The sequence below is a fragment of the Schistocerca cancellata genome, chromosome 7 (genome assembly GCF_023864275.1).
Source record: "Schistocerca cancellata isolate TAMUIC-IGC-003103 chromosome 7, iqSchCanc2.1, whole genome shotgun sequence".
NCBI lineage: Eukaryota > Metazoa > Arthropoda > Insecta > Orthoptera > Acrididae > Schistocerca > Schistocerca cancellata.
In genome coordinates, this window is record NC_064632.1 from 315,773,163 (window position 1) to 315,800,555 (window position 27,393).

Here is a 27,393-nt window from a genome sequence, read left to right on the forward strand (position 1 = left end):
AAAATATGGCAGTCAGGGTAGTAGTGTTGATGCTAGCATAGAATTTAGTTCATAGTTGAGTTCAGTTGGAGTGTGATTGATAATGTCGCTAGTTGCAACAGCTGTACATCTACGTTTCATATCAATTCCTGTATGATTTGACAATGCTTTATCAGTATTCATTGCTGTGCTTATTCTGTCTTAAAAAAAGTAGGCTATCCAACAGTGAGTGGCCTGAACTAGCTAAAGGGTGTTCAAAATAGGAAATGGACTTATTGAATGAAAAATGGAAATACTGTTAAAGCTGAAAGATTTGGTAAATACTTTTCTAAGCCTATGGATGCAAATTTGAAAAACTCAATCAGTAGTAGTAATATTAATGGTCAAGGTGTAATTTAACACCATTTAATGAAAGCCGTGGTGGCTGTGAAATGTGTGGCAACAGTGGTGGAAGAGAAAGAGTTGAGGCAACTTTGTTTTTGGTGCTGATACTGAAGAGGCTTGTGATGGTGATACAGTGTTTCCAACATTAGGAAACAAGAAAATAGAAGCGGTGACTAGAAAAGTTGTGAAGTGTGTCACGAAGGTAGAAAATGAAGGAGAGTTCCTTGTCACAGACTCCTGGAAAATTTCAGTGATCCAAGAATTGTTTCCATTCAAATGGAATTTGATTCAGTTGACTATGCTTGTATTGTAAGGTAGTTGGGGAAGTGCTGAAATGTTTTTCATAGACAAACGTTCACCCGCCATAAACACAGTGTGGGTCCACACGTCATGATGAGTGATACAAGCACACTGGATTGAGTGATGTATGTGCATGACTTGCTTTGTCACACGTTCAAATACTTGTCTGCCCAATGCATTCCATGATGACTTCTCTACTGTCAAAAAACATTAGTGAGCATGGTGTTACTCCTGGTTCTACTAGTAAACAAATTTCGTTAATGCTTATGAAATATTCAAGAAAATTCAATTTATTTGTCAAACAACCAGTCTATTCTTGTGAAACTGAGTTGTACATATTTTTCCGATCGTCAGTCAAAACTTGGGGAATACATTAAGTACACACATTTCTCATGTGAAAATGCTCATAAAAGGTGCACTTAACATATTTTTTTGGCAATACAACAATATTAGTGATCATTCTAAGACTGAGACTTTCATCTTAAGAGGGGTTGTTGTGGAACGGCCTTCTTTAATATTCTTCTGGCTTGTAGGATTTGATTTGAAGATCACTGCCCCAGCATCAATTTCTCAAAAACAGATGGGAAGGGAGAGTTTGAAAATTTTCTATCAGTGATGTGTGTAAACTATAAAACAGTTGAAGCCTTCTGCTAACAGAATCATCCACTGCTTAGCCGAGTGTTATCATCCTAGTCTTCAAATCACAATGACATTTGTTTGATTCTTCCAGGAAGTAAATATTTTTTTCTTTTATTTGAATTTATATTAATTGCATTATCAAATTGACAATATTAGGAAAAGAATAGATTGCTACTCACTGTAAAGATGACTCACTGAGCTGCGAACAAGCCTAGCAAAAAGACTGTTACACATTACAGCTTTTGTCCAGTGCCTTCTCCAGCAAAGAAAACACACACATTCACACAAGCAAGCACACCTCGTGCACGTCTGACCACTGTTACCAGCGGTAGCAGTAATTTGTACATGAGATGTGCTTGCTTATGTGTATGTGATTTCTTTGCTGAAGAAGGTTTTGACAGAAAACTAAATTGTAACAGTCTTTTGATTGTGCCTGTATGCAAATCAGTTTTTAATTATCAAATTGAGAAGTTAATAGCAAATATTGATCCACATTTTTAAAATAAAAGTAACTTTTTTGTTTTTATTTATTAATCACATTCATTACACATTGAAATTGGAAACAAAACCACAGAATGCCTTATCGTTAAATGAAAAATTTTGTATATCAATAACTCTTTTGTTCATATACTTTTGAAAAAGTATAAAACGAAAAATCATTTAATTTTGTATTTGATGTTTTGGATTTTTGTATCAAGTTTTAATTTATTGTGAATACTTTCATTTTCATACAGTTAATAATTAACTATGAAACATGTAATACTTATTAAAAATTATGAGTCAGTATTTGTTATTAACAATCCAATTTGGAAAAAAGTATAGAATTTTTTTAAAAAGTAAAAAAAAAAAAAAAAAATATTGCTTCTAGCAGGTATCCAATACACTTCCCTTCAGTCTGAAGAGTAGAATGAGACACACTCTACTACTGATGATTCTGTTGATAAGAGCTCCTTAGTTCAATACATTTTATCTGATGTTGGTATTGAGAGACATTCAGTCAATCGTTTGGCTTCTTGCTCTTTTATGATGCCCTTTATACCAATGAAACCCTTAAACTGATGTCAGAGCTTCTGTGACATAGTGTTTGTAATTTTTTTAATATTTCATTCCCGTCTGTTTGAGTTTCACACAACACTCAAAACATTTGGGGCAGACATTGTGTCAACCTGCTTACACGTTGTATATGAACTTTCAGTTTCATTTAAATATATTTTGAACAATTTGTGCAAGTTAATGTTCACAATTTTATAACATTGCTTATATTTTATCTTCATTGTTCAGTTCTTTGTCAGAAATAGTTTATCTTTCAGTTTTGTAATTTCCTTTTTTTCTGTCTTAGGGGTACCCTTGGACATCAGCCATTACAATGCATTGCTTCGTGTTTATTTGGAGAATGAACATGAATTTTCCCCTACTGAATTCCTGGCTGATCTTGAGCAGAAGGGTGTTGAGCCAAACCGTGTTACTTATCAGAGACTTATAGCTCGATATTGCCAACGGGGAGACATTGAAGGTGCCACACGAATTTTAGAATTCATGAGGGAAAAACAGCTTCCAGTCAATGAAAATGTATTTAATGCTCTTATCATGGGACATTCCAGGGCTGAGTAAGAGCTTTTCTGTTTTTATCATTTTTCCTCCTGCTGTCTGATATATAAGAAGTTGAATTATAACAGCGAAATTTATGTTGTGAAAAATCCTCTCATATTATTTGATTGTGTTTTCTAGTGATATGGAGAGTGCTGTTGGTATCTTGGGTGTAATGCGACAGGCTGGACTTGAACCTAGCTCAGACACATACACTACATTGTTGTGTGGATATGCTAAACGTGGAGACATTGACTCCATAAGAAAAGTCTTTGCAGAAAGTCAAGAAAAAAATGTGTTTCTTTTAGATAAAGATTTTATGGAAATAATTTATGAACTTGCTGTCAATGGGCATGACAAATTTATTGATGAAGTAAGTATGCCCAAAACCTCAAGTAAATGTATAACTTTTTTTAAAAGTTACGCATACGTCTTACGTTACAAACATACTTATGGTGCACTCACCTGTGTCTTTGTATTCAGTTGGTATTCATATCAGTAAATGTTGTACTTGTAAATGTTTAGATGATCATGCCCATGTAATGCAGTTTAAGTACACTGTACCTCTAAAGATATGTGGCAGTTTCTGTTTGTTTTGTTTTCATGTAGATCATTGACAAGATGCAGCAGTTGGCAGGCTATAACCAAGATGCTATTAATTTAATTCTACGACTAGTTAATCATGGCAAGGAAGAAATAGCCATGAAGATATTAAAGACAATGCCTCCACCAGTGGTTCCTGAAGGGCACTCGTTTTCGGCTGGAAATTTTTTCATCAAGCAGCTAATTCATGTAAACCGGGTAAGCTGCCAAGAATGTGTACATAGAAGAAATGAATGAGAAATTCATACATAAAGAAGCTGCTACAGGGTTTTGGTAGTACATTGTGATTGAGAAAATCACAAAAATGTAAGAAAAAATGGAAAATAGTGTGTCATAAATAGTTTTGTTATTAAGTTGAAGAGATCAGTTATCTGAAGTACTTCTTTTATTCACCATATGTTGTCTTTCTATGAAATCAAGAGAGACAAGCATGATGTTAATTTTGGGGGTGTGTAGTTGGGTGAGGTGTAGATAGCTAAATGCAATTATATTTTAAATAAAATCATCTAAGTGGCGTAAAACCTTTTTTTAAGTTAATTTCATGTCTGAATATGAGCTGGAGAGAATGTGTGGTGGTTGTTTTATGTACTAGTGTACTTGGTAGCACAGTAAATACACTTAAACTAAAAGACTCAATCCTGAAGTGTTCGTGTGATTTTTTTCTAGAATTTAATTTAATTTTTACTCAGCTCATGAGTGGTATTTTCGATAAATGTGAAGCTGCACTTTGGTTTGTATTTCACGTTACACTGCAGATCTTTGTACAGTTGTCTTAGTGAGCTGGCCATTGGCTTACAAGGGGGAAGGTGTTGGGTAGGTCTCACTGGCTTGGCTCAGACTGTGAGTAGAAGCAGGAAGATGACCCTTTCAGGTTCCTAGAATATCTTGCCTGAGTGGGCCATGGGAAAAGATAAAATGCTCTCTAAAGATTTTGGAGTAAAATTGAAAGTATTTTAAGTTACACTGTTAGTGTCAGTGTTGTAGCACAATGGTCAAATGACCGATGGCCAATTCCCAACTCTGTTTTATCACTGCTTCCTTATTATTTTTATTTTTTTGTTGTCACACTGTTAAAATATTACTTATAAAATTTAAATAAATTCCAACAGTTCAGTTTATATACGTAAAATTAACATATTCATGTTGTTGTTGTTGTTGTTGTTGTTGTTGTTGTGGTCTTCAGTCCTGAGACTGGTTTGATGCAGCTCTCCATGCTACCCTATCCTGTGCAAGCTTCTTCATCTCCCAGTACTTAGTGCAACCTACATCCTTCTGAATCTGATTAGTGTATTCATCTCTTGGTCTCCCTCTTCGATTTTTGCCCTCCACACTGCCCTCCAATACTAAATTGGTGATCCCTCGATGTCTCAGAACATATCCTACCAACCGATCCCTTCTACTAGTCAAGTTGTGCCACAAGCTCCTCTTCTCCCCAATTCTATTCAATACGTCCTCATTAGTTACGTGATCTACCCATCTAATCTTCAGCATTCTTCTGTAGCATCACATTTCGAAAGCTTCTATTCTCTTCTTGTCCAACTTATTTATCGTCCATGTTTCACTTACATACATGGCTACACTCCATACAAATACTTTCAGAAACGACTTCCTGACACTTAAATCTATACTCGATGTTAACAAATTTCTCTTCTTCAGAAACGCTTTCATTGCCATTGCCAGTCTACATTTTATATCCTCTCTACTTCGACCATCATCAGTTATTTTGCTCCCCAAATAGCAAAACTCCTTTACTACTTTAAGTGTCTCATTTCCTAATCTAATTCCCTCAGCCAATTCAGTTAAGATTAAATAATTAGTATGTTTGTGCAATTAATTTACATAACTGTGTGAAATTTTGAATGAAAGTAAAAGTTCCGAAAATTATAGCAATTAATTATTATTAGTAGTTAAAATTTTTATGGTGATATTCGTTGAAGAAACATTTGAAACACAAATATTGTTCACACTGTACACATTTTTGAAAGCATTTTTTAAGCAGAAACATTTTTTCTGAAATATGCGTCAGCGGATAGTATACTTTATTCAAAGTTTTTAAATTAAGGTGTTTTTTTTAACTAAGGTCCTTCCTCTGTGATTTTGAAGCATTCCAAGTATGACAACTCATTGGGGTTAAAACAGGAGTGCTGAATTGATGCTGCATGTTCAAATGTATGCTACTGGCCATTAAAATTGCCGCACCAAGAAGAAATGCAGATGATGAACGGGTATTCATTGGACAAATATATTATACTAGAACTGACATGTGATTACATTTTCACGCAATTTGGGTGCATAGATCCTGAGAAATCAGTACCCAGAACAACCACCTCTGGCCGTAATAACAGTCTTGATACGCCTGGGCATTGAGTCAAACAGAGCTTGGATGGCGTGTACAGGTACAGGTGCCCATGCAGCTTCAACACAATACTACAGTTCATCAAGAGTAGTGACTGGCGTATTGTGCCGAGCCAGTTGCTTGGCCACCATTGACCAGGTGTTTTCAACTGGTGAGATATCTGGAGAATGTGCTGACCAGGGCAGCAGTCGAACATTTTCTGTATCCAGAAAGGCATGTACAGGATCTGCAACGTGCGGTCGTGCATTATCCTGCTGAAACTTCGGGGTTTCGCAGGGATCGAATGAAGGGTAGAGCCACGGGTTGTAACACATCTGAAACGTCACGTCCACTGTTCACAGTGCCATCAATGCGAACAAGAGGTGACAGAGACATGTAACCAATGGCACCCCATACCATCACGCCGCGTGATACGCCAGTATGGCGATGACGAATACACACTTCCTATGTGCATTCACTACAATGTCGCCAAACATGGATGCGACCATCATGATGCTGTATACAGAACCTGGATTCATCCTAAAAAATGACGTTTAGCCATTCGTGCACCTAGGTTCGTCGTTGAGTACACCATCGCAGGCGCTCCTGTATGTGATGCAGCGTCAAGGGTAACCGCAGCCATGGTCTCCGAGCTGATAGTCCATGCTGCTGCAAACGTCATCGAACTGTTTTTGCAGATGGTTGTTGTCTGGCTAACGTCCCCATCTGTTGCCTCAGGGTCGAGACGTGGCTGCACGATCCGTTACAGCCATGCGGATAAGGTGGCTGTCATCTCGACTGCTAGTGATACGATGCCGTTGGGATCCAGCACAGCGTTTCATATTACCCTCCTGAACCCACCGATTCCGTATTCTGCTAACTGTCATTGGATCTCGACCAACGCAAGCAGCAATGTCGCGATACGATAAACCGCAATCGCAGTAGGCTACATTCTGACCTTTATCAAAGTCGGAAACGTGATGTTACGCATTTCTCCTCCTTATACGAGGCATCACAACAACGTTTCACCAGGCAACGCTTGTCAACTGCTGTTTTTGTATGAGAAATCGATTGGAAACTTTCCTCATGTCAGTACGTTGCAGGTGTCGCCACCGGCGCCAACCTTGTGTGAATGCTCTGAAAAGCTAATCATTTGCGTATCACATCATCATCTTCCGTCGGTTAAATTTCACGTCTGTAGCACATCATCTTCGTGGTGTAGCAATTTTAATGGCCAGTAGTGTATTTTAATTGCATATTCTGTTGTCAATAATGCTCACGGTTGTTGTAGCAACTCAGAAAGACTCTGTAGTCTTTTAATTATATTTTTGACTTGATGATAGAAATATACATCATAGGATTGAGCAAGAGGAGTATGTTTGGGTGGAATGATCTTAATAATACACATTACTTTGTCTTCCTCATTGATTAACATCTCCTCGTACAATGTCAAATCTACTCGGCCACCCCATGAATCCATCAATAGAATGACTTTGGTCTTTGCAACTTTTGGTTTTAATATTGTTTCTAACAATTTTGCCTAAAGCTCTTTTGTTAGTTTCCCTGGCTTGGGTAAAGTAACAACAACATTCTTACATTCTTCCTCTAATTTCTTGATGGTACTAGCAACTTGAGGACCAAGTATATTGGCAGGCTCTTGCATACATAAAAATACAAGGAGTAACAGTTTACCTGAAGCACTCCTAATGCATGGTGTAAGAGCAAATGGTTTTGGGGACCTTGAGCTTTTTCGCTAAAATGGTGTTTGCATCCTTGGAATTCAGTGTCCTGTTATATGTTGATGCATACTGACATTCATTCTATTCAGTGTTAATTATGTAATAAAAGTTGAAATTTGGCATTATATGAGGTCTGTTCAAAAAATTCTGGAACATTCGTTTTTTCTCGCCTGTCATGTGTTGGAGTGAAATGCGGTTGGCATTGGTGCGCGTTTGGGTGTTTAATGCATAACTGCCAGAAGGTTCATTGTTGTACATCTGTTAGCTATTGTTCTGTGCTGTATTGAGTAGAATGTTTTGTCACACAGTTTGCGAATTTCGAGATGGCAGAGTTAGAGAAGCATTGCATCTGCATGTAATTTTGCATGAAATACGAGAAAACCTTTACAGATACACACCAAATGATGCAGGAACCCTAGAGTGATCAGTGCTTAAGCCATAATTGGTGTTATGAATAGTTCATGTAGTTTAAAAATGGCCCGATCGAAGCCAGAGATGACCCTCATTCAGGATGCCCTTTGATGTCTGCGGACGCCACTTGTGTCAGAAACATGAGTGAAATTGTGCTTGCCAATAGAAGATTGACTGTCCGAGAGATTGCAGAAGAATGTGACATTTCAGTTGGATCATGTAATATCCTGACACAGCATCTTGGAATGCATCATGTTGTCACAAAGTTCGTCCCATGGCTCATGAGTCAAGATCAAGAAGCCATTTGCCTCACAATCTGTGAAGGGCTTTTGGACCACACAAATGAGAACAAGATGTTCCTTAAGAGAATCATAACTGTTGAAGAGAAGTGGGTCTACGATTATTATGTTGAGACCAAGGGTCAATCTTCACAATTGGTCGGATAAGTTTTTCCAAGAACAAAAAAAGGTCATCAGGTCAGTCCAAAATTTCAAAGTCATGCTGATAGTTTTCTTTGACTTTGAAGGATTAGTTCATCATGAATTCATGCCACAAGGACGAACTATTAGCCAGCAGTACTGTCAGGACATGTTGCGATGCCTGTGAGAAGGAAACAGCCTGAAATGTGTCAAGATAATTCATGACTCTTGCATCATGATAATGCACTGGCACATTCATCCCTGTTGGTGCGTGACTTGCACAAAAATCGAAATTACTGTGCTGATGCATCGTCTGTATTCTCCAGACCTGGCACCTGCGGACTTTTTTTTTTTTTTTTTTTTTAATTTCCAAAGCTGCAAACCCCATTGAAAGGATGAAGATTTACAAAATAGATGAGCCGAAAGAAAATTTGCAGATGGCGCTGTGCACAACCCAGCAAGAGGACTATCGAGACTACTTCCGGAAGTGGAAATGGTGTCGGGAGTGGCGTATTAATTGTGGAGGAGAGTATTTTGAGGGAGAACCATGCACAATAAGTAAAAGGTAAGCGAAGAAAAATTTTGTGGACAAAGTTCTGGAATGTTTAGAACAGGCATTGTATGTCTTGTCTGTATACAGAACTTTTCTGTGACTATGACTATTTCTTCCAAAGTTGCAACATCATTTTGGCTGATGAATTTGGTGATTTTTTGCTGCCTTATTGAATGTTTATCTTTGAAGTTTTCTATACTCAGGCATCACTACCAATAAAGTGAAATTCATATGACAAATATGGGAATGCATAACTGAATTGAATGTGTTAGTTGTATGTACATAAATTGAATTATTTAAATATATTTGAATTCTATAATTACAATATTACGAAGAGGGAAGCTTGTTGCTCACCATTTAGAAGAGATGTTGAGATGCAACAAACAGACTGCCATACATGTTGAGCTATTGGCCGCACGGCCTTTTTCTAAGTAGACGAAACACACACTTTCATGCAAACACACTCACACATGACCACTGTCTCTGGCCACTGGGGCCAGACCATAATAATGGACAATGCAAGGATTTTTTTTTTTTTAAGAAAAGGTGGAGGGTGGTGCAGCGAGAATCAGTCACCTTGGCAAATTGGCAGTGGTGTGCTAGGCCATTGCGCTAAGGCACTGACAAGAACAAAGTTGCTTAAAATCCCATACACTCTATTCAAAAATCTTTGGAGAACATTTTCTCTTTTCCTATGGCTCACTCAGGCCAGATATTCTTGGCACTTGGTAGGATTATCTACCTTCTTCTACTCACACAGTTTGAGCCAAATCAGTGAGACGCATCCCGCACCCTACCCTTGTTAGAGGAGCACAAGGATGTGTCGCCATCTGCAGCAATAAGCTGTAAGTTTCAATTCAGTCTATCTTTTCCATATTGTTGTTATTCCACCCTGGACTTTCCATTGTTTGTTTTTCCTTAAATGAGTGTGGTGTAGGTATTGCAATTGTTCTTATAACCCATTCAAATTGTTAATGTCGAAACCATGCAGAATACGAGGGTTGGATCTTGAATAGTGGCAACTATTTATTCACAACCGATACAAAAGAGTTACATGTTTGCACCTGTTACTGTCCTTCAGAGTAGTAGTCACCAGCAATGTATAGAACCCGTTGCCAGCGATGTGGCATACATAGTACACCATTAGCAGAGCCTGTTCTATTGATGGTGCGAATGGAACGGTCTAAAGTTATGGTGATTCTCGTGTACGCATTATGTTCCTCCAGGGCAGACCGTCAGTGCACAGTATTACTGTACGTTTTTGGAGCATCACCTGCGACCAGCTTTGCGAAAGAAGCGGCGACACTTTCTGCGCAACCCACCCATCATTTTGCACAACAATTCACGGGTGTATACAGTCCAAGCTATGGCTGCTCTGTTCGGTCGATGGGACTTGGAAGTACTGTACCACCCACTATACTCTGTGGACTTAAGTCCTTGTGACTTTGATTTCATTCCGAAGATGAAGGAACCACTTCGTGGCGTTCACTTCAGAACTGTTCCAGAGATTCAACAGTCAGTAGACAACTCCATTCGCACTATCAACAGAACAGGCTCTGCTAACGGTATATTACACCTCCCACATTGCTGGCAATGGGTTCTACACAACGCTGGTGACTACTTTGAAGGACAGTAACAGGTGCAAACATGTAACTCTTTTGTATTGATTGTGAATAAATAGTTGCACTATTTAAGTTCCAACCCTCGTATAAAGGTATGTTTTAATCTACACAGAATACATATTCAACATGTGTAATGAATGACATAAATCCTGATTTAGAGATGAGTGTTTTGCAGTGGTAAACGAATGTAAAATTGTTAACATCAAATAAAAATTTAAGTGTTATGAAGACTTTACAACTGCAGGTGCTACTCCCGCTGTCTGGGGCATTCCAATCAGAGACAGGAGGTGCAGTCAGCATTGGAATATTTCTCTCCTCAATTCAATGGGAATAGCAATGGGCTGTTTCATGAGTTGGAATTTGTATCAATGACAGAGACATACTAGGGTAATCTGTGCAGCTGTGGTAGCTACAGTGCCAGTGTGGCACAATGGTAGGTCCGTTGTTTAATGTCTACATAAATGATCTTTTGGATAGGGTGCATAGCAATGTGCGGCTGTGTGCTGATGATGCTGTGGTGTATGGGAAGGTGTCATCGTTGAGTGACTGTAGGAGGGTACAAGATGACTTTGACAGGATTTGTGATTGGTGTAAAGAATGGCAGCTAACTCTAAATATAGATAAATGTAAATTAATGCAGATGAATAGGAAAAAGGATCCCGTAATGTTTGAATACTCCATTAGTAGTGTAGCGCTTGACACAGTCACGTCGATTAAATATTTGGGAGAGAAGATGCTAGTTGTGGTACGAGGTACCCTCCGCCACGCACCGTATGGTGGATTGCGGAGTATGGATGTAGATGTAGATGTAGTGTGTCTGCCTAATAAGCAGCAGCTTCAGGTTTGAATCCCAGAGCTGGTACAAATTTTAATTCATTGCTTCGGGCTATATCATTATCATAGATAAAGGTGAGGTGTTTCAGGAACATCAGCTGTATATGGTTACTTGATAGTGTTATCTCTACCTGCAACTCACATCAGAGCTATATTGTAACTTGTAATGCTATCTCTTCTTGTAATTATATCCAGAATAAACAAATTGTTATTTCCAGTCTTCAAGACTGCTGTTATTCCTGTGTGCACCTCCACAACTTGCACATTCAGATACTGTATGGAGTGTTGCATCGAAACAGTATTTTGAACTTAAGGCCACAACAATGTTTTGTACTTCACTCTGAATTTTGTCACACACTCTATATCACATTATTAATTTTATTCAGAAACAAACTGTTTTACAACGTTCCAAAATTCATTTTTTATGTGTTTTTTTTTTTTTTTTAAATGAGAACTGGAGAGTTTGTTAATAACAAAGAATTTGCCATTTCAGCCAGTGGAGAAAATTGTGTCTATATGCAGAGAAATGGAGGAGAGTGGCTTAAACAGCAAGGCACTGGTTCTGGCAGCAGAGATGAGTATACAGTCTTCCAATGTGGAACAGGCCTGCTGTCTGCTCTCTCTTCTCAGGCAGGATGGGTTTCCCATCAGACCTCATTATTTCTGGCCACTTTTGACTTCTTGTGGCAGAAAAGGGGACACAGAAGGTAGTTTCAATAATAATTTTTGAATCTCTCTTGGAATAAGCTATTGTAATGTATTATTTTTGTGAAAGAGAATGAGATGATGCTGAAATGAGGTAGATGTAAACCACTATGCAATTATATTTATCATTTATACTCTCCTTAATGCAACAAAGTCCTGTTATCCAAGTTTATGTGGACCTGAGACTGTATGGAAAATGAAAAACTCTGGTAATACAAAATACATGCCTCTATTCAAAAGTACAATTTATTTTATTTAGAAAATATTGTACATGCCACATTTGAAAGCCCACTTCATTACTTACACCAAAAAGTGACAACTTATTTTAAAAAATACATTCAAAACATAATGTGTTTTGTATTAACTTGCTTTCAGTTTGCATAGAGAAACTGTCCAATCTTTTCTGCTGTTCCTTCACTTTTTTCCTGCTTATGTTTTTTGTTTTTCAGAGTCAAAATGTCAGTATTTTCAAACAGATTTTGTCTTGCACCTCTCAGATAAGAATCAATGGATTTCAGTCTGTGTGCATGATAATAGGTTCCTCAGCTGTCTTGACTTTGCTCTCTTCCACTGCCTAACATACTTTGTTCACTATATCCATGTCACTCAGTAACTCAAATCTCTGTTCATAGACATTGCTAATTAACCTCTCGCAGATTTTTTCCTTATCTAATGATTTGTGTCATTAGGTCAATATGTTTGCGTTTATCTCTCATCTTCCTAAAACGTGTAAACCATATGAAATTTCAACAAAAACAAGAAATATGATATACACTCATGCTCCTAAATTGAGGATAATGCTGATACTTGGTGGGCGGTTTGCAGGCATAAATCACCTTGGGGTATGACCATGCAGTGCATTTGACCTGCAGTAGTTGCACAGTGGCGCTGGCAGCAGTCCACATACCCAGAGGTGTGCTGGTGCTTGTCAGAGTACGGTGCAGCGAGTAAGTGTGCAGACGTTCTCAGACATGCTAATGGTGACTGTGTGTTGAAAATGGCTCAAAGAACACATATTGATGACGTTATGAAGGGTAGAATACTAAGGTGACTGGAGGCTGGTCAAAAACAGCAGGTTGTAGCACGGGCCCTCCGTGTGCCACAAGGTGTCATCTCGCGATTATGGCAACGATTCCAGCAGACAGGAAACTTTTCCAGGCGCTACAGTACGGGACGTCCACAGTGTACAACACCAAAAGAAGACTGATATCTCACCATCAGTGCCCGCAGACGGCCACGGAGTATTGCAGGTAACCTTGCTTGGGACCTTACCGCAGCCACTGGGACAGCTGCCTCCAGACATACAGTCTACAGAAGACTGAACAGAGATCTGCAAGGCGCATTCTACTGACCCCTGGTCACAGGAGAGCCCGTAAAGCCTGGTTTTAAGAAAACAGTACATGATCATTGGAGCAATGGTCCCAGGTTATGTTCACGGATGAGTCCAGGTATAGTCTGAACAGTGATTCTCGCCGGGTTTTCATCTGGCGTGAACCAGGAACCAGATACCAACCCCTTAATGTCCTTGAAAGGGACCTGTATGGAGTTCATGGTTTGATGGTCTGGGGTGGGATTATGATTGGTGCACGTACACCCCTGCATGTCTTTGACAGAGGAACTGTAACAGGTAAGATGTATCGGGACATCATTTGCACCAGTATGCCCGCCTTTTCAGGGGTGCATTGTGTCCCACCTTCCTCCTGATGGATGATAAGGCACTGCCCCACCGAGCTGCCATTGTGGAGGAGTACCTTGAAACAGAAGATATCAGGCGAATGGAGTGGCTTGCCTGTTCTCCATCTGGGATGCTCTCGGTTGACGTATTGCTGCACGTCTTCAAACCCCTACGACGCTTCAGATTCTCAGACAGGCACTGGTGCAAGAATGGGAGGCTATAACCCAGCAGCTGCTTGACCACCTGATCCAGAGTATGCCAACCCGTTGTGCAGAGTGTGTACATGTGCATGGTGATCATATCCCATATTGATGTTGGGGTACATACGCAGGAAACAGTGGCGTTTTGTAGCACATCTGTTTCGGGATGGTTTTCGCAACTTATCACCAATACCGTGGACTTAAAGATCTGTGTCATGTGTGTTCCCTGTGTGCCTATGCTATTAGCACCAGTTTTGTGTAGTGCCACATTGTGCGGCACCACATTCTGCAATTATCTGTAATTTATGAGCATGAGTGTAGTTTAATACACATTGTCAGTGATTCATTGTAGAAGCTACTTTATTATTGAGACCTGTTTAGTGGCTAAAAAAAAAAAAAAAATACTGCCAACAATGCATTCCTGCTGACAACATTTAACAGTATCATAGTATTTCATACCAGTACATACCAAGAACTTGGGGAGAACAATCCTAGAAGGGGCTGGGTGGTGATGGGGGGAGGGAGGGGGGAAACCATCATATTCTTTTAGTGTTGTTAAATATGTTGGGAATTATCAGTAGCTCCTAGGGAAAGGGCTAGACAAATATATAGACATGGAATTGCCATGAGCATGTTATAATGTTTGGAGTTCCTGTATTTACTTTAAGAGAAATGGGAAACAATGGAAAATTGTTTCAAGGATGTCAGACTGTGGTATTGTTACCTGCATAATCTTCTGGCAGTAAAAGATTAGCCACTTGCATAATAGTGTGTTCTGAATGAAAATATTTTTTGTAATTAAAAAAGATGCTTCCGGCTTCATTTTACATTTTTTTCAAAAATCACTGTACTATGCACAGACAACCCACAAGCCAGGTAATACACACCCTGGTGATTGAGAACTTTCTGCATTTTCAAATAACTCTCACTGCAGATTGATTTATGTAATAGCAGCAGCATTATATATTGAGGAATCTATTACAGGCTTACTGCAAAAAACTGTTGAGTGCAAATGTGGTCATTTTTTGATTATTTGTGTGTTCTGTATCAGAAAATGAATATATTTCATGTGGAGAAAACCAGTTAAGTGCAGTTCTCACTCTCAGAAGTTAAACAAATGTGCTAGAAATCTTTTAAGTGCATAGTTGAATATTCTATACAATAAAAATCATTTTGGTGCACTTAAATGATTTTTCCTGCACTTTGTCGATAAGCTTGTTGAAATTATGTGAACAACACTAATTTCATCAAGTGCACTTAATAGATTTCAATGCCAAAAATATACACAATGTGTTGTAACCTTATACAGTAAGCAAGCGAAATTAAACAGCATGTGCCTCCATGGCCAGCCTAAAGAGGCCACTGCACATTGGCACAGATGGTGCAGCAAGTGCTTCACCGTGTACCAAACAGCCTTATATAGGCCGGCACTGGGACACTCAGCAGGCTAATGTTTATGTGACAGATGTATGCTCAATATTAGACTGTGCTTTAATGTTCTACTTGGTTATGTGTGCCATACTAAGTACTACTTCATTCAGTGTCTCAGTACATTCCTGCATGTGGAAACGGAATAAAAGTTTGTTGGTTTGGAATTCTGATATTGTGTTTGTGCAGCATTACAGTATCACTCCGCGTGTTTCACATCTCGGTTCGCTATGGCCAATATGTCAGTGGAAGAAATTCTTCAATCTCTTGTTGAAAACAGCAGTGAGCTCACACCAACCAGCAGCAGGCTCTCTTCGTGGCTTAAACTATATGGCTGCATCTTTGACATGCCAGAGTTCGCTGCAGTTGATACAACCCCCACTGTTTCTTCCGCATGATGATTCTGTGGAAGATTGCATATGAAATACATGTTTGGCAACATTTCCAAGCTTTTGGAGTCGCCAACCCCAATGTGTGTAAGACTTTGTTTCTGTCATGCATTTCTCCTCATGTTTATCACCTTTTGTGTCAGCTGGCTCCTCTTGAGGAACCTGCGAGTCTCTCATATGATGAAATGTGTCAGTTATTCTCAATTTATCACTGAAAATAGACTCCTGTTATTGCTGCTCATGTTGAGTTCTACCATTGTCAAAAGCAGGTTCATCAATCTTACAGAATGGAACTTCATGGGCTTAGACATCATTGCCAGTTTGTTATTGAGGCTAAGTGGGACTCTTAGGCTGATTAAGCGGTTTGTGATACAATAATACACCTGTCTCACACTAGGCTCGTCCCTGTTCTATAATCAGTTGGTTGAATATCTTTGGAAACCAGCAGCGATACACATAACCTCTCAATAGGTCTTCTTCTTCTTCTTCTTCTTCTTCTCTTCTTCTTCTTCTTCTTTTCTTTTTCTTCTTCCTTTCATCCTAAGCTAAAGCCTGTTGCCTTCAGTACCTGTCAATTTACCCTGAAATTGTCACTCCCTCTTTTCTTTGGACAGCAAGTATTTCTTTTAACACATTGAAATTTATTTCTTACAGTTTTCACAATCTTCCACTCATCCATCCTGTCTACGAGTTCATTCCATTAATGTTTTTCTCTTATGAACCCACTCATTAGTAGAGTCAACTTTATATCCTTTTCTAATGTTTTCACTTCTGTCTATATCTTACAATGTCTTCCATGTAATCCCTCAAAGAATTTTCATTTCCGTTATTTCCACATGTCTGTTGGTTTTTGATGATTCCATTCTTGTCTCAGTTGTGTGCGTTATAACTGGTCTCACTGTTGTTTTGTATATTCTTGTTGTTACATATTTTCCTGTATGCTTGTTTTTCCAAATAGTATAAATTATGTACACTGCCACTTTATTTACTTTTGATACTTGTTCTCTTACTTTCTTTTCAACATTCTCAGTGCTTTACAGTTCAGTACCAGGATATTTAAATACTTGCTGAATAATTTTTCCACCAGTTTTCAGTTTGCATCTAATTGGTTCCACAGATGTGGTCATACATGTTTTCTTAAGTGTATGTGACTAAATTTATGTTTTCGGCTGCAACATTAAATATATGTAAAAATGTGTGCAGATTATTTTCATTGTTTGCTGGTGGAACTGCATCGTCAGCATAACAAATATAACAAATGATTTTTATTTCTTCATCCCCCTTACTATAACCACTACCAGCCAATACCTTCTTTATCTCCTTACCCATGACTATATTAAAATGAAGCAGGCTCAAAGAGTCACCTCGTCTAATACTGTTATTAATGACTCCCTCCCTCCCTGTCCATCCCACACCTCCCTTCCTCTCTCCCTTCTCTATCTCTTATATGCTCTACCCTCCGAGCTCCTTTCATCTTGTGTAGCTGCGGGAATCATCTGTTGAATGGCCTGCCTCACAATATCCCTGGTACCCCTTCCTTGCCAAGTGCATCCTTCCCTACCCTGTCCCCACCTTCATCTGTCAGGTAAAAGCTGTCAATAGTCGGCAATCAGTGTTGTCGCGCGCGCGCGCATGTGTGTGTGTGTGTGTGTGTGTGTGTGTGTGTGTGTGTGTGTGCGTGCGTGCGTGCGTGCGTGCGTTTGCGTGCACATGCATGCATTTATGTGTGTGTCACTTATTTATTAGTTAGCTGTTGGTGAGTGGTTGCCTTTCCTTTATTTTATGTTACATTCTGTCCAGGAATTTCCTGTGAGAAATAAGGTCAGGATGGGTAGTCAGTCACCTTTCTCACCTTTTTTTTAATGTTGTCATCTTTTGTCATGTTTATAAATTGTTGTCACTTTTTCAATCATTTTGGCTGTTTAAGGTAGAAAGTAAATTATTTACTTTTGTTTTTGAGTTTCTCTATTCATGTTCTTCAATTAACTTCCTGGAATGACCCAATATTGAAAGTAGATCTAACCTGAGGGGCTTTTGAAATTTGTGGTAGATTGTTCCTTGTTGAATTTTTGAGTGGTTTTTATATTTTGTGCAACTGTTATTAGTGTCATTTATTCCCCTGTTACTACTGCTTCAATTTTTGTCCCAGAATCTACTTTTGCTGTTGTAACAAAACTGCTCATGTGAGACTCTGTTCACTTTTGAAAATAAACTTTTTGATATGGGAAAATGCAAATTCTGTAGTTACTGGCTTGAGAAGACAGAGAGTTTGAAAAGTAGTCTCTGCAAGTGAGGAAAATACTTCAGTTAACCACTCACTTCCAGCAAAATGTAAGTGTAACTTTTAGAACTTTCAGATCAGACTCTTCCTTCAAGTTTGGTATGTGTGCCAACAATATGGGTGTTAAGTACCGAGGATAGTTCCTCCTCCACTGGATTGATATGGACAGTAAAATCAGTGACTTCCAGTTACTCTTTGGATATGTCAACTGTATTTGTAACATTTTTTTAATGTTCCATGGTAGTATTTTTAAACATTTTTTTCAGTCTCATCTAAAAAAATGGGGTATGCAGTAAATGATGGACTGACACTATTTTTTCCGGAAAATATGTTAGAAGAAGCATGTTCATCATTTTACACAATAAGTTTTGATGGAAAAGACTACCTATGTTAAAGATAAAAGAGAATTACAATTTACAAATTTGATCAGAGAACAAGCATTGCATAACAGCGCATCACCTATGAACTTTCTTTATTGGTAAAGTAGACAGTGAAATATTACATCAGAAATCATGCGAAGCACTTTCTGAAGCCATCTTACAGCTAAATAAATGCCTTAGGCTGGGATTAGATGACCAAATGTCAATAAAAAAGCTTTTAGGCTTCTAGGTAGTGATGTCCAGGAGCTCCGTGGCAGACAACTTGCAGCATTCATGTAATGTACTATGCTCATGGAAAGGCTTTGGAGTGTTTAGGTGAAGAAGCATCTGAATTTACCTTATTTTGAAGTTTGGCCTTTTTGCTGGGAAGAATATGAAGGAATTCAGTCAAAGTTTGACATTCCACATCACAAGTTTTTGAGGCATGCAACCATGAGTTGACTTAATTTAGGACCATTAGCCAACATGGTTTTGGAACAGTAGGATTGTATTCAATATTATCTTCTTAAGCACATACTTCTAAAAAAGAATTGTGCTAGTGTTCAGTTCAAATCCTACAATGATATTCTAAAAAATCAATGAAAGCAGAACTTTATTTCATCTGAAAAGCTATTCAGTAAGTTCACACACCATTTTAAAAACTGAATCACAAGTTGCATAGAGAAATAGAAAATGCTTCAGACCGTTTTGGCTTGTGTTTTGAAGGTTTCTGCTTCGAAAAAAATTAAGTAGTTCTGAAGTTCTTCATAGTGAACTCTTTATATTGGCTATCTGCTTGCTTTTGAACAAGCAGTTGTTAGTGGAAAAGGCAGCAAAATCAGGCCAAGGCTTCCCTGAGGGTGCACAAATCGTGAAAGTAGAAGAAAGAGTGAAAGAAAGGGTGATGGAAATCATTCGGGAAAAAAAAAATCTTGAGAAAAGAAAATCTATCATCATTACTTCATATTTTACGAAGATTCCTAAGAAACAGTAATCCAGAAATGTTTTGTTTATCTTTTTCCTTTGTTGAAACATAGAATATCATTAGTTGTAAAAATGTGATGTAGAATTTTTTTGTGAGTTAAGATTTCTGTTATGAATATCAAAAAACCAATGCTGAATTACCAATGTACTTCTATATATTAATAAATCCATATGAAGGAAAAACTGGCATTATCCCAGCCAGGATCATAATAGAGAAATTGATCATGGTCTTAACCAGTCCGTTTGGCAGGGGGTTATGAAAAATGAAAACAATTCATTTGTGTCATATGTTTATTGAAATAATTTGTCACCTTTAAATCACTTTTTAAAATATTATGTCACCTTTTAATCACATTTTTCAAATATTTTGCCTCCTTTTTCAAGTGCCACAATGGTTCCTCACCCACTAAGATGGATAAGATTGCCCAAATACTATGTCAATACTTGGCAAAACATAATAGAAATAAGAAAAAGAAAACATTTTCTTAATGTTTTACCACTGGTATTTATTTACTCACAAACTGGTTTCTGGTTTTTCCTTATCACCAGACAGTGACATAAAAAGTCAAAAAAGAAAAGAAAAGAAACAGTTTGAATAAATAAATCATAATTGCAGAACATAAATATAATGCCTCCTGTTTCGATATTAAGATATTTAAGGTTTATAATTAATATTTTTTTTGTAATTTTTGTCATAATGAGTTCATTGATGTGATATCCTTTGACATAATGACTTTCGGTGTACCCGTTCACACTCTTTCTTTTACTATGTATGTAGAACTTCAGATAGTAATATCCACATGTTGTCCCATGCTGAGATCATTCCACAGCAAGAGTATTGCATTGTCAGAAGATAGAGTACATGGTCCAGGTTTCCTGTAAAGACAGTTTCACTGTGGTACACACAACATTTGCATCCCATTGGGAATGAAATGGTGTGGCAACTGGAAACAAACCCAAAAGTTGAAGTACACAGGAATATGATTACTGTCGGCAAACTTCTAAATTGCACATAGATTCACCTTGAAATTCTGGCGGTTTGTGGACCAAATGCAATGTTACATCCAGCTGTAGTAAAAGGATGCCAACAATTTGACCAAGGTCTCGTGGACATGGCAGGATTTAAATTGTTGAGAAATTGAATGAATGGTAGAACATTTACAATGACTTTGGGACTATGTTGAAAAATGATGTCATGAATGTATGTCACTTTGAGGTGGTACAGCATTCATTGATAGATACTTCACCTGCAATAATAATAATGTACATTTTGAAGTCCGCTCGCATAAAACTAGCAAGTTTTTCATTCAGACCTTTAAAGTAATCCCGTGAAGCTTGAGGTGAAATGTAAAGTGTGTTTTGCAGAAATGGCCACCATATCAAAGAAAAGTTTTGAGTGTTGTTATTCTGCTGTAGCTGTTATTCCCAGCACATTTGTTTGAAGTAATATGACATTTATCAGCATTTTACTGGATAAATAATGGTTATAAATCAGTTTTTTGTTGTACAGTTATTTTATCTTCAGACTTTTATAGGTTTGTACAAGTTTTCTATTTTCTCATGATTACTAGAGTGAAATGTTTTATGTCTTGAATTTACAGTCATTCTGTTAACATTTTATATGGTACCTCTGAGGGTACCTCAGCTTCATGTAATTTTAAGAGTATTACTGGCTTATTAACATAATGTGGATGAGCCTTACTTAAGTAACTGGCAAATTTTCATTTTACATTCACATTTATTTATATGATTCATTGACATTTATATCTGAATGCTTTTGTTTTTATGTTCTTAAACTATTCTGGACTTTTCCCGATGACTTGTCAGAAGTATGTATCACTAAAAGCTGAACAGTATTAGTAGATATTGCTTAGCAGCGTACCAGTAATGGTGAAATAATTAATGCTAATATACGGTCTATATTAAAGATCTTTTTCAGTTAATTTTGTGCACACATCACAATCTTACCTTCTTTATCAATTTCTATCTATTGCTGAAAGAAATGATGATAATTTTGCAAGTAAATTGTATTTATTTGTAAAGGACCCTTATGTATTAATAGGCATCCAAGATATTCTGAGACGCATGAATGTGCAGTTTGGCTTGACTGTTGGTGGTGAAACACTTCGAGACTATGTAATTCCATACATGAAAGATCAGAAGCCAGAGCAAATAGTGAGTCAATTAAGTGCAGCTGGTGTAACAGCAGCAGCTGCAGCATGTTCTGTTGTTTGCAGCCTACTGCAGGCAAATAAGCTGTCAGATGCAGCAGATCTAGGTAAGTCTACAGATTTGCTGTGAATTGTTCAACGTACATTCTGTTTTTAGATGATAGACTTTGATTGTGAGAATGACAAATTGATTACCAGTTAGTCATGGAAAGGTGTGATATTGGTTCGCCATTATGCCCGATACAGCCTGGGCAGCAATAGCTGTACAATTTAGTACACTATTCCTTCATATGGTTTCAGTTAACCTACTGTAATGAATGTGCCTTGCAGGATGGTAATAGCCTTACCGCTTTTCTGCTTACCTTCGCTATTAGTTGCATACATTTTTTTGCATATTATAGAGGAAAAAATGTACAAAGACACAAAGCAAATGATAACATGACCATTACAGTTATTATCCAGTAAACCAAACTGAAGTCCTGGCTAGGGTGGCAGCAACATTGTGTTTATGTTAGAGAAACAGGTAGGGGAGGCAGTGACAGCATATACTCGGGTATCCTTGCAAGTGTAGCACTGCCACATACTACACATCTGTATGTCAGAGCCTTGCAAAGCACAACAGTGAAATGTGGTCTGGTGCTTTTGTTTGACAGTACTCCTTGGATGCTATCACTTTGTCGCATTTATTCAGTGAGTAATACGTGTGCATCCACATTTCATTTGAATAAACCACCTGATCTCTGAAAATCGTATGCCGCTTGTTGTCATAAAAATTTAATCTATTTTTCTTTTGTGAAACAATATTGTCTCATTTGTACATCATAACTTGCTTATTTTTTCCACATTTTAGACATAAACCTCATAGAGTGGAGAATTTTCTCACAGATACAGGAAACAGATTAAGATGGGGAACGAACAGGTTGAATGATGATGTATCTTAAGTTGCCAGCTATCTCATAGTAAAGCCAATTGCGTATGTGGGCCTTTGTGTAGGAGCTTCTTCCTTGATAAACAGGCGAGGTTAATTTACCTGCCATCCTTTTAAAAACAGTTTCCTCTTTAAGAATGAACCAGTAGTGTTTAGCATCAGACTGGTACACCATAGGTCGAAGGTTCAGTGCTAGTCATATAATAATTTAGCCTTTTTTTGGGAGTTGAAATGCATTTGTGTACATGTCCAAAATTAAGCATGAAGACTACTGAATTTAAGGTAGAGACTGGTTTATGGCTGCAAACTTTTTGTATGAAAAACCAGTTTTGCTGAATGTTAATGATGTAAGTTCCCCTTTAAATTTATAGAAAATTGAAAACTGCTTATCTAAGATATCCTTCTTACAACGTCCATGGTGTGAGAACATTTCATCTTATCAATTTTTTTCTGACAAAAATCACTCTGAAATTTTAAAATTTTGTACATTGTTGGAGCAACATCCATAGAATGAAATTTCCGTGTTGAAGTAGTAAACACCCCCCTGCGGGTCAGGGATTAGAATAGGCCTGAGGTATTCTTGCCTGTCGTAAGAGGCAACTAAAAGGAGTATAACATGTTTCAGCCTTTATGTGATGGTCCTCTGTAGGGTTTGACCTCCATTTTCCAAAATTTCCCTGAAGTGCGAGCCAATTGGGGAAGGGCGCCTTACATGGTGCATCATGTCTATCGTGCATTGAGATCCTTAGACCACTTCCTCGTCATCGCAATCCCGCTCATTCTCCATCTCTTGGGTGAGGACACCTTCCTGGGTGTGTTTTACACTGTGCACTATGCAGTGTCACTTTCTGCGTCGACTATGACAGTGGACTTCTTTGCACCTGATATCCAGCACAGTAGCTAATCTGTTGTGGTGGGGCCGCCATGTACCCTGTTGGTTGTAGCCCCCTGATCACACAGGGATCGCTCTGCTGATGCCTGTGCCACTCCCCACGTATGCCAGCGGGTAGATGCCCATCCCCCTGGGGCATTGGGGCTCCTGGCAGTAGCCACCCTGCCAGGTAGCCTTTGCTGCGGCTGGGAGGCGCCCGTGGGGAGTATCACTGATCGGAGTGGATGGCATCAGGGCGGATGACACGTGATGAAGCATAGTCCATTATCTCTTGCTGGTGATGAAACACCAACAGTCTCTAAGTGTTAACGAGCTCAATTCAACGCACAGAAGTACAAACTCGAAATCGTTCCCCTCCCTGGCCACACCATGGGAGGAACATCAGGTTAAGGATGGCAGTGGATCTTATTCGCCCCGGTACCTTTTATGTTCGAGAGCTGATGGGGAAACTTTCATGATGATGAAGCGTGTTTTTTGTTGAACATTTAGAGGACAATTTTGGGAAGGTGGAGGGATTGTCCAAATTGAGATCTGGGTCAGTCTTGACCAAAACAATATCCTCTGCCCAGTCACGAATGTTACTCGCTTGTGACAAGCTCGGAGATGTTGCTGTAACCATCATGCCCCATAAGAGCTTAAATATGGTCCAGGGTATCATACTTCACAGGGACCTTCTTTTGCAGCCTGACGATGAGCTGCGTGCCAATTTAGAGCGCCGAGGTGTACATTTTGTCTGGCATGTCCACCGGGGTCTGAGGGATAATCAGGTTGCCACTGGTGCCTTCAACTTTGCCTTTGAGGGTGATACTTTGTCCAAGAAGGTCAAGGTGATGGTCTACCGCTGTCATGTAAAGCCCTACGTCCCTCCCCCGAAGTGCATATCCCAATACTCCATGTGCCCCGCCTTCCATCTCTGCCAACTGCAGAGAGCACCATTTGCCTTGCTTGCCAGACTGCAGGATTCTCCAGAAAGAAAGGAAAATCATAGAGTACAAGACCCTGGTCCAACTGACCTACACTGAGGATACGAGAAAATTTGAACACCTGCATCCTGTACGTATGACAACGTCTTACGCTGCCGCTACAACAGTTCTGGCACCATCAGCTCCGCCAACCCCAGTCACCTCTCACAGCCAGAAGACTACACCTGCCCCCTTGATGGTGGGAGTCATTTCCCTCCTCCCTCCCTGTTGCTCCCGCATCACCTACTTCGGGAGCAACCCCCCCCCCCCCCCCTCCCCAACCATCAGGGACGTCTGTCCCCACTTCTAAGCTGGAGAAGCATATGTCATCTTTGGCTTCTCTCGCTAGGAAGGGGTCCCTTGGGTCACTCCCTTCCCAGGTTTCTGCTTGTGGGAAAGATGACACCTGCCAATCAGCTGGTCGTAGGGCTTCATTCTCATCCTCAGTCTCAGGTACTGAGCCAGTGATGTCCTCCAAGCCAGGGAAACCCAGGGAGCAGTGAGAGAAATTCAAACAGAAGACCCCTAAGACCAAGGAAATTGCAGTGGTACCCAAACCACCGAGACCAATGAGCTCAGTGTCTGAGGATGGGGTGGAGATTTTGGCATACGCTGAGGACCTAGATGTCGCCAGACCCTCAGAGACAATGGATACAGACTGCTCAGGCAATAAATCAGTGGCAGCAGGTGACTCTGAGGTGTAAACTGCCTCATTGAATGTTCCATGCCTTCCCAGTCTCATGATGTCATTCTCCAGTCTAATTGCGGCAGTTTTTTCCACCGCCTGGCTGAGCTACAGCAATTGTTAAGCCTTACACCTACTATCTGCATTGCCCTCCAGGTAACCTGGTTCCCGGTAATGCGGACCCCTGCCCTCTGCGGCCATAAAGGATATTACAGGAACCGTAGGGACTATAATCGAGTGTCAGGTGGAGTTTGCGTTTATGTCCTAAACTCAGTCTGTAGTGACACTGTGCCGCCTTCAAACGCCTCATGAAGCTGTGGCTGTCAGAAAAAGGATGACACAGGAAATAACTGTCTGCAGTGTATATCTTCCTCCAGGTGGTGCAGTACCCCTGAATGTATTAGCTGCACCAATTGATCAACTCCCTACACCTTTCCTACTTTTGGGAGATTTTAACGCCCATAACCCCTTGTGGGGTAGCACCATGCTTACTGGCTGAGGCAGAGATGTAGAAACTTTACTGTCTCACTTCGACCTCTGCCTCTTAAATACTGGGTCCACCACAAATTTCAGTGTGGCTCATGGAAGTTACTCGGCCATTGATTTATCAGTTTGCAGCCCAGGACTTCTCCCATTTATCCACTGGACAGCACATGACGACCTGTGTGGTAGTGACCATTTCCCCATCTTCCTGTCACCGACCCGGCGTCAGACTCACTGACACCTGCCCCGATGGGCTTTAAACAAGGCGGACTGGGAAACTTTCACCTCTGCTGTCATCGTTGAATCTCCCCCACACTGTAACAACAATGTCATGGTTGAGCAGGTGACAACAACAATTATTTCTGCAGCAGAAAAAGCGATCCCTCGCTCTTTAGGGTGCCCCCGGTGTAAGGCAGTCCCTTGGTGGTCACTGGAAGTCGCTGAAGCAGTTACGGAGCATCAGTGAGCTCTACAGCAGCATAAGCAGCACCCTTCCATGGAGCACCTCATAGCCTTTAAATGGCTGCATGCCCGCGTTCATCAACTTATCAAACAACGGAAACAGGAGTGTTGGGAGAGATACGTCTCGACCATTGGGTGCCACAGGTCACTTTCCCAAATCTGGGGAAAGATCAAACATCTTTTTGAGTGTTACCATAAATGGCGTGTTATCTACCGACGCAAACGCGATTGCCAAGCACTTTGCTCGAGCCTCTGTCTCAGAGAATTACCCCCCCAGCCTTTCGCACACTCAAACGGCGGCTGAAAGGGAAGTCCTCTCATTCCCTTCAGGCCACAGTGAATCCTATAACGCGTCATTTACAGAGTGGGAGCTCCTCAGTGCCTTTCCACATTGCCCCGACACAGCTCCTGGGCCTGATCGGATCCACAGCCAGATGGTTAAACATCTCTCATCTGACTGCAAATGACATATCTTCGTCATCTTCAACTGGATCTGGTGTGATGGCGTCTTTTCAATAGCAGTGGTGGGGGAGCACCAGCGTTCCGGTGCTCAAACCCGGTAAAAACCATATCCAGGAGAATGGAGTACCGCGGGGCTCTGTATTGAGTCTCTATTTTTAGTGGCCATTAACGGTCTAGCAGCGGCTGTTGGGCCCTTCATCTCACCTTCTCTGTATGCAGACGGCTTCTGCATTTTGTACTGCTGCTCCAGTACTGGTGTTGCTGAGCGACACCTAGAGGGAACCATCCACAAGGTACAGTCATGGGCTCTAGCCCACGGCTTCCAGTTTTGAGCCGCAAATTCGTGTGTCGTGCACTTCTGTCTGCATCATACCGTTCATCTGGACCCAGAACTTTACCTTTGTGACGATCCACTCACTGTAGTGGAGACATATCAATTCTTATGACTGGTTTTCAACACTTGTTTGATGTGGCTTCCTCATCTTCGTCAGCTTAAGTGGAAGTGCTGGCAGCACCTCAATGCCCTCCATTGCCTGGAGAAACACCAGTTGGGGTGCAGATTGCTGTACACTGCTGCAGCTCTACCAAGGCCTTGTCCAATTCCGAATTGACTATGGGAGTGTGGTTTAGGGTTTGGCAGCGTCCTCAGCATTGCATTTACTCGACCCAGTGCACCATGGCAGGGTTCGACTAGTGACAGGAGTGTTTAGAATGAGTCCGGTGTCCAGCATACTGGTGGACGCTGGGATCACTCCATTGCAGAGCAGACGTGCACAACTGCTCGCTAGTTATGCTGCACACATTCGTAGCTTTCCAGAGCATCCAAATTATCGTCTCCTTTTCATGCCCACAGTGGTCCATCTCCCGCATCGGCGGCCCAGGTGAGGGCTAAAGATTACAGTTTGCGTGCTGTCCCTTCTCT

The 27,393-nt window shown here is 40.0% G+C and overlaps 1 protein-coding gene across 1 annotated transcript in view; it reads left to right on the top strand.

Annotated features, from left to right (window-relative positions):
• Positions 1–27,393, top strand: part of LOC126092748 (leucine-rich PPR motif-containing protein, mitochondrial-like) — a 245,182-nt gene that overhangs the window by 81,472 nt on the left and 136,317 nt on the right. Inside the window, 5 exon segments of the mRNA XM_049908474.1 lie at positions 2,642–2,909; positions 3,031–3,262; positions 3,499–3,690; positions 11,899–12,112; positions 21,489–21,704. Coding sequence (XP_049764431.1) covers positions 2,642–2,909; positions 3,031–3,262; positions 3,499–3,690; positions 11,899–12,112; positions 21,489–21,704 — 1,122 coding nt within the window.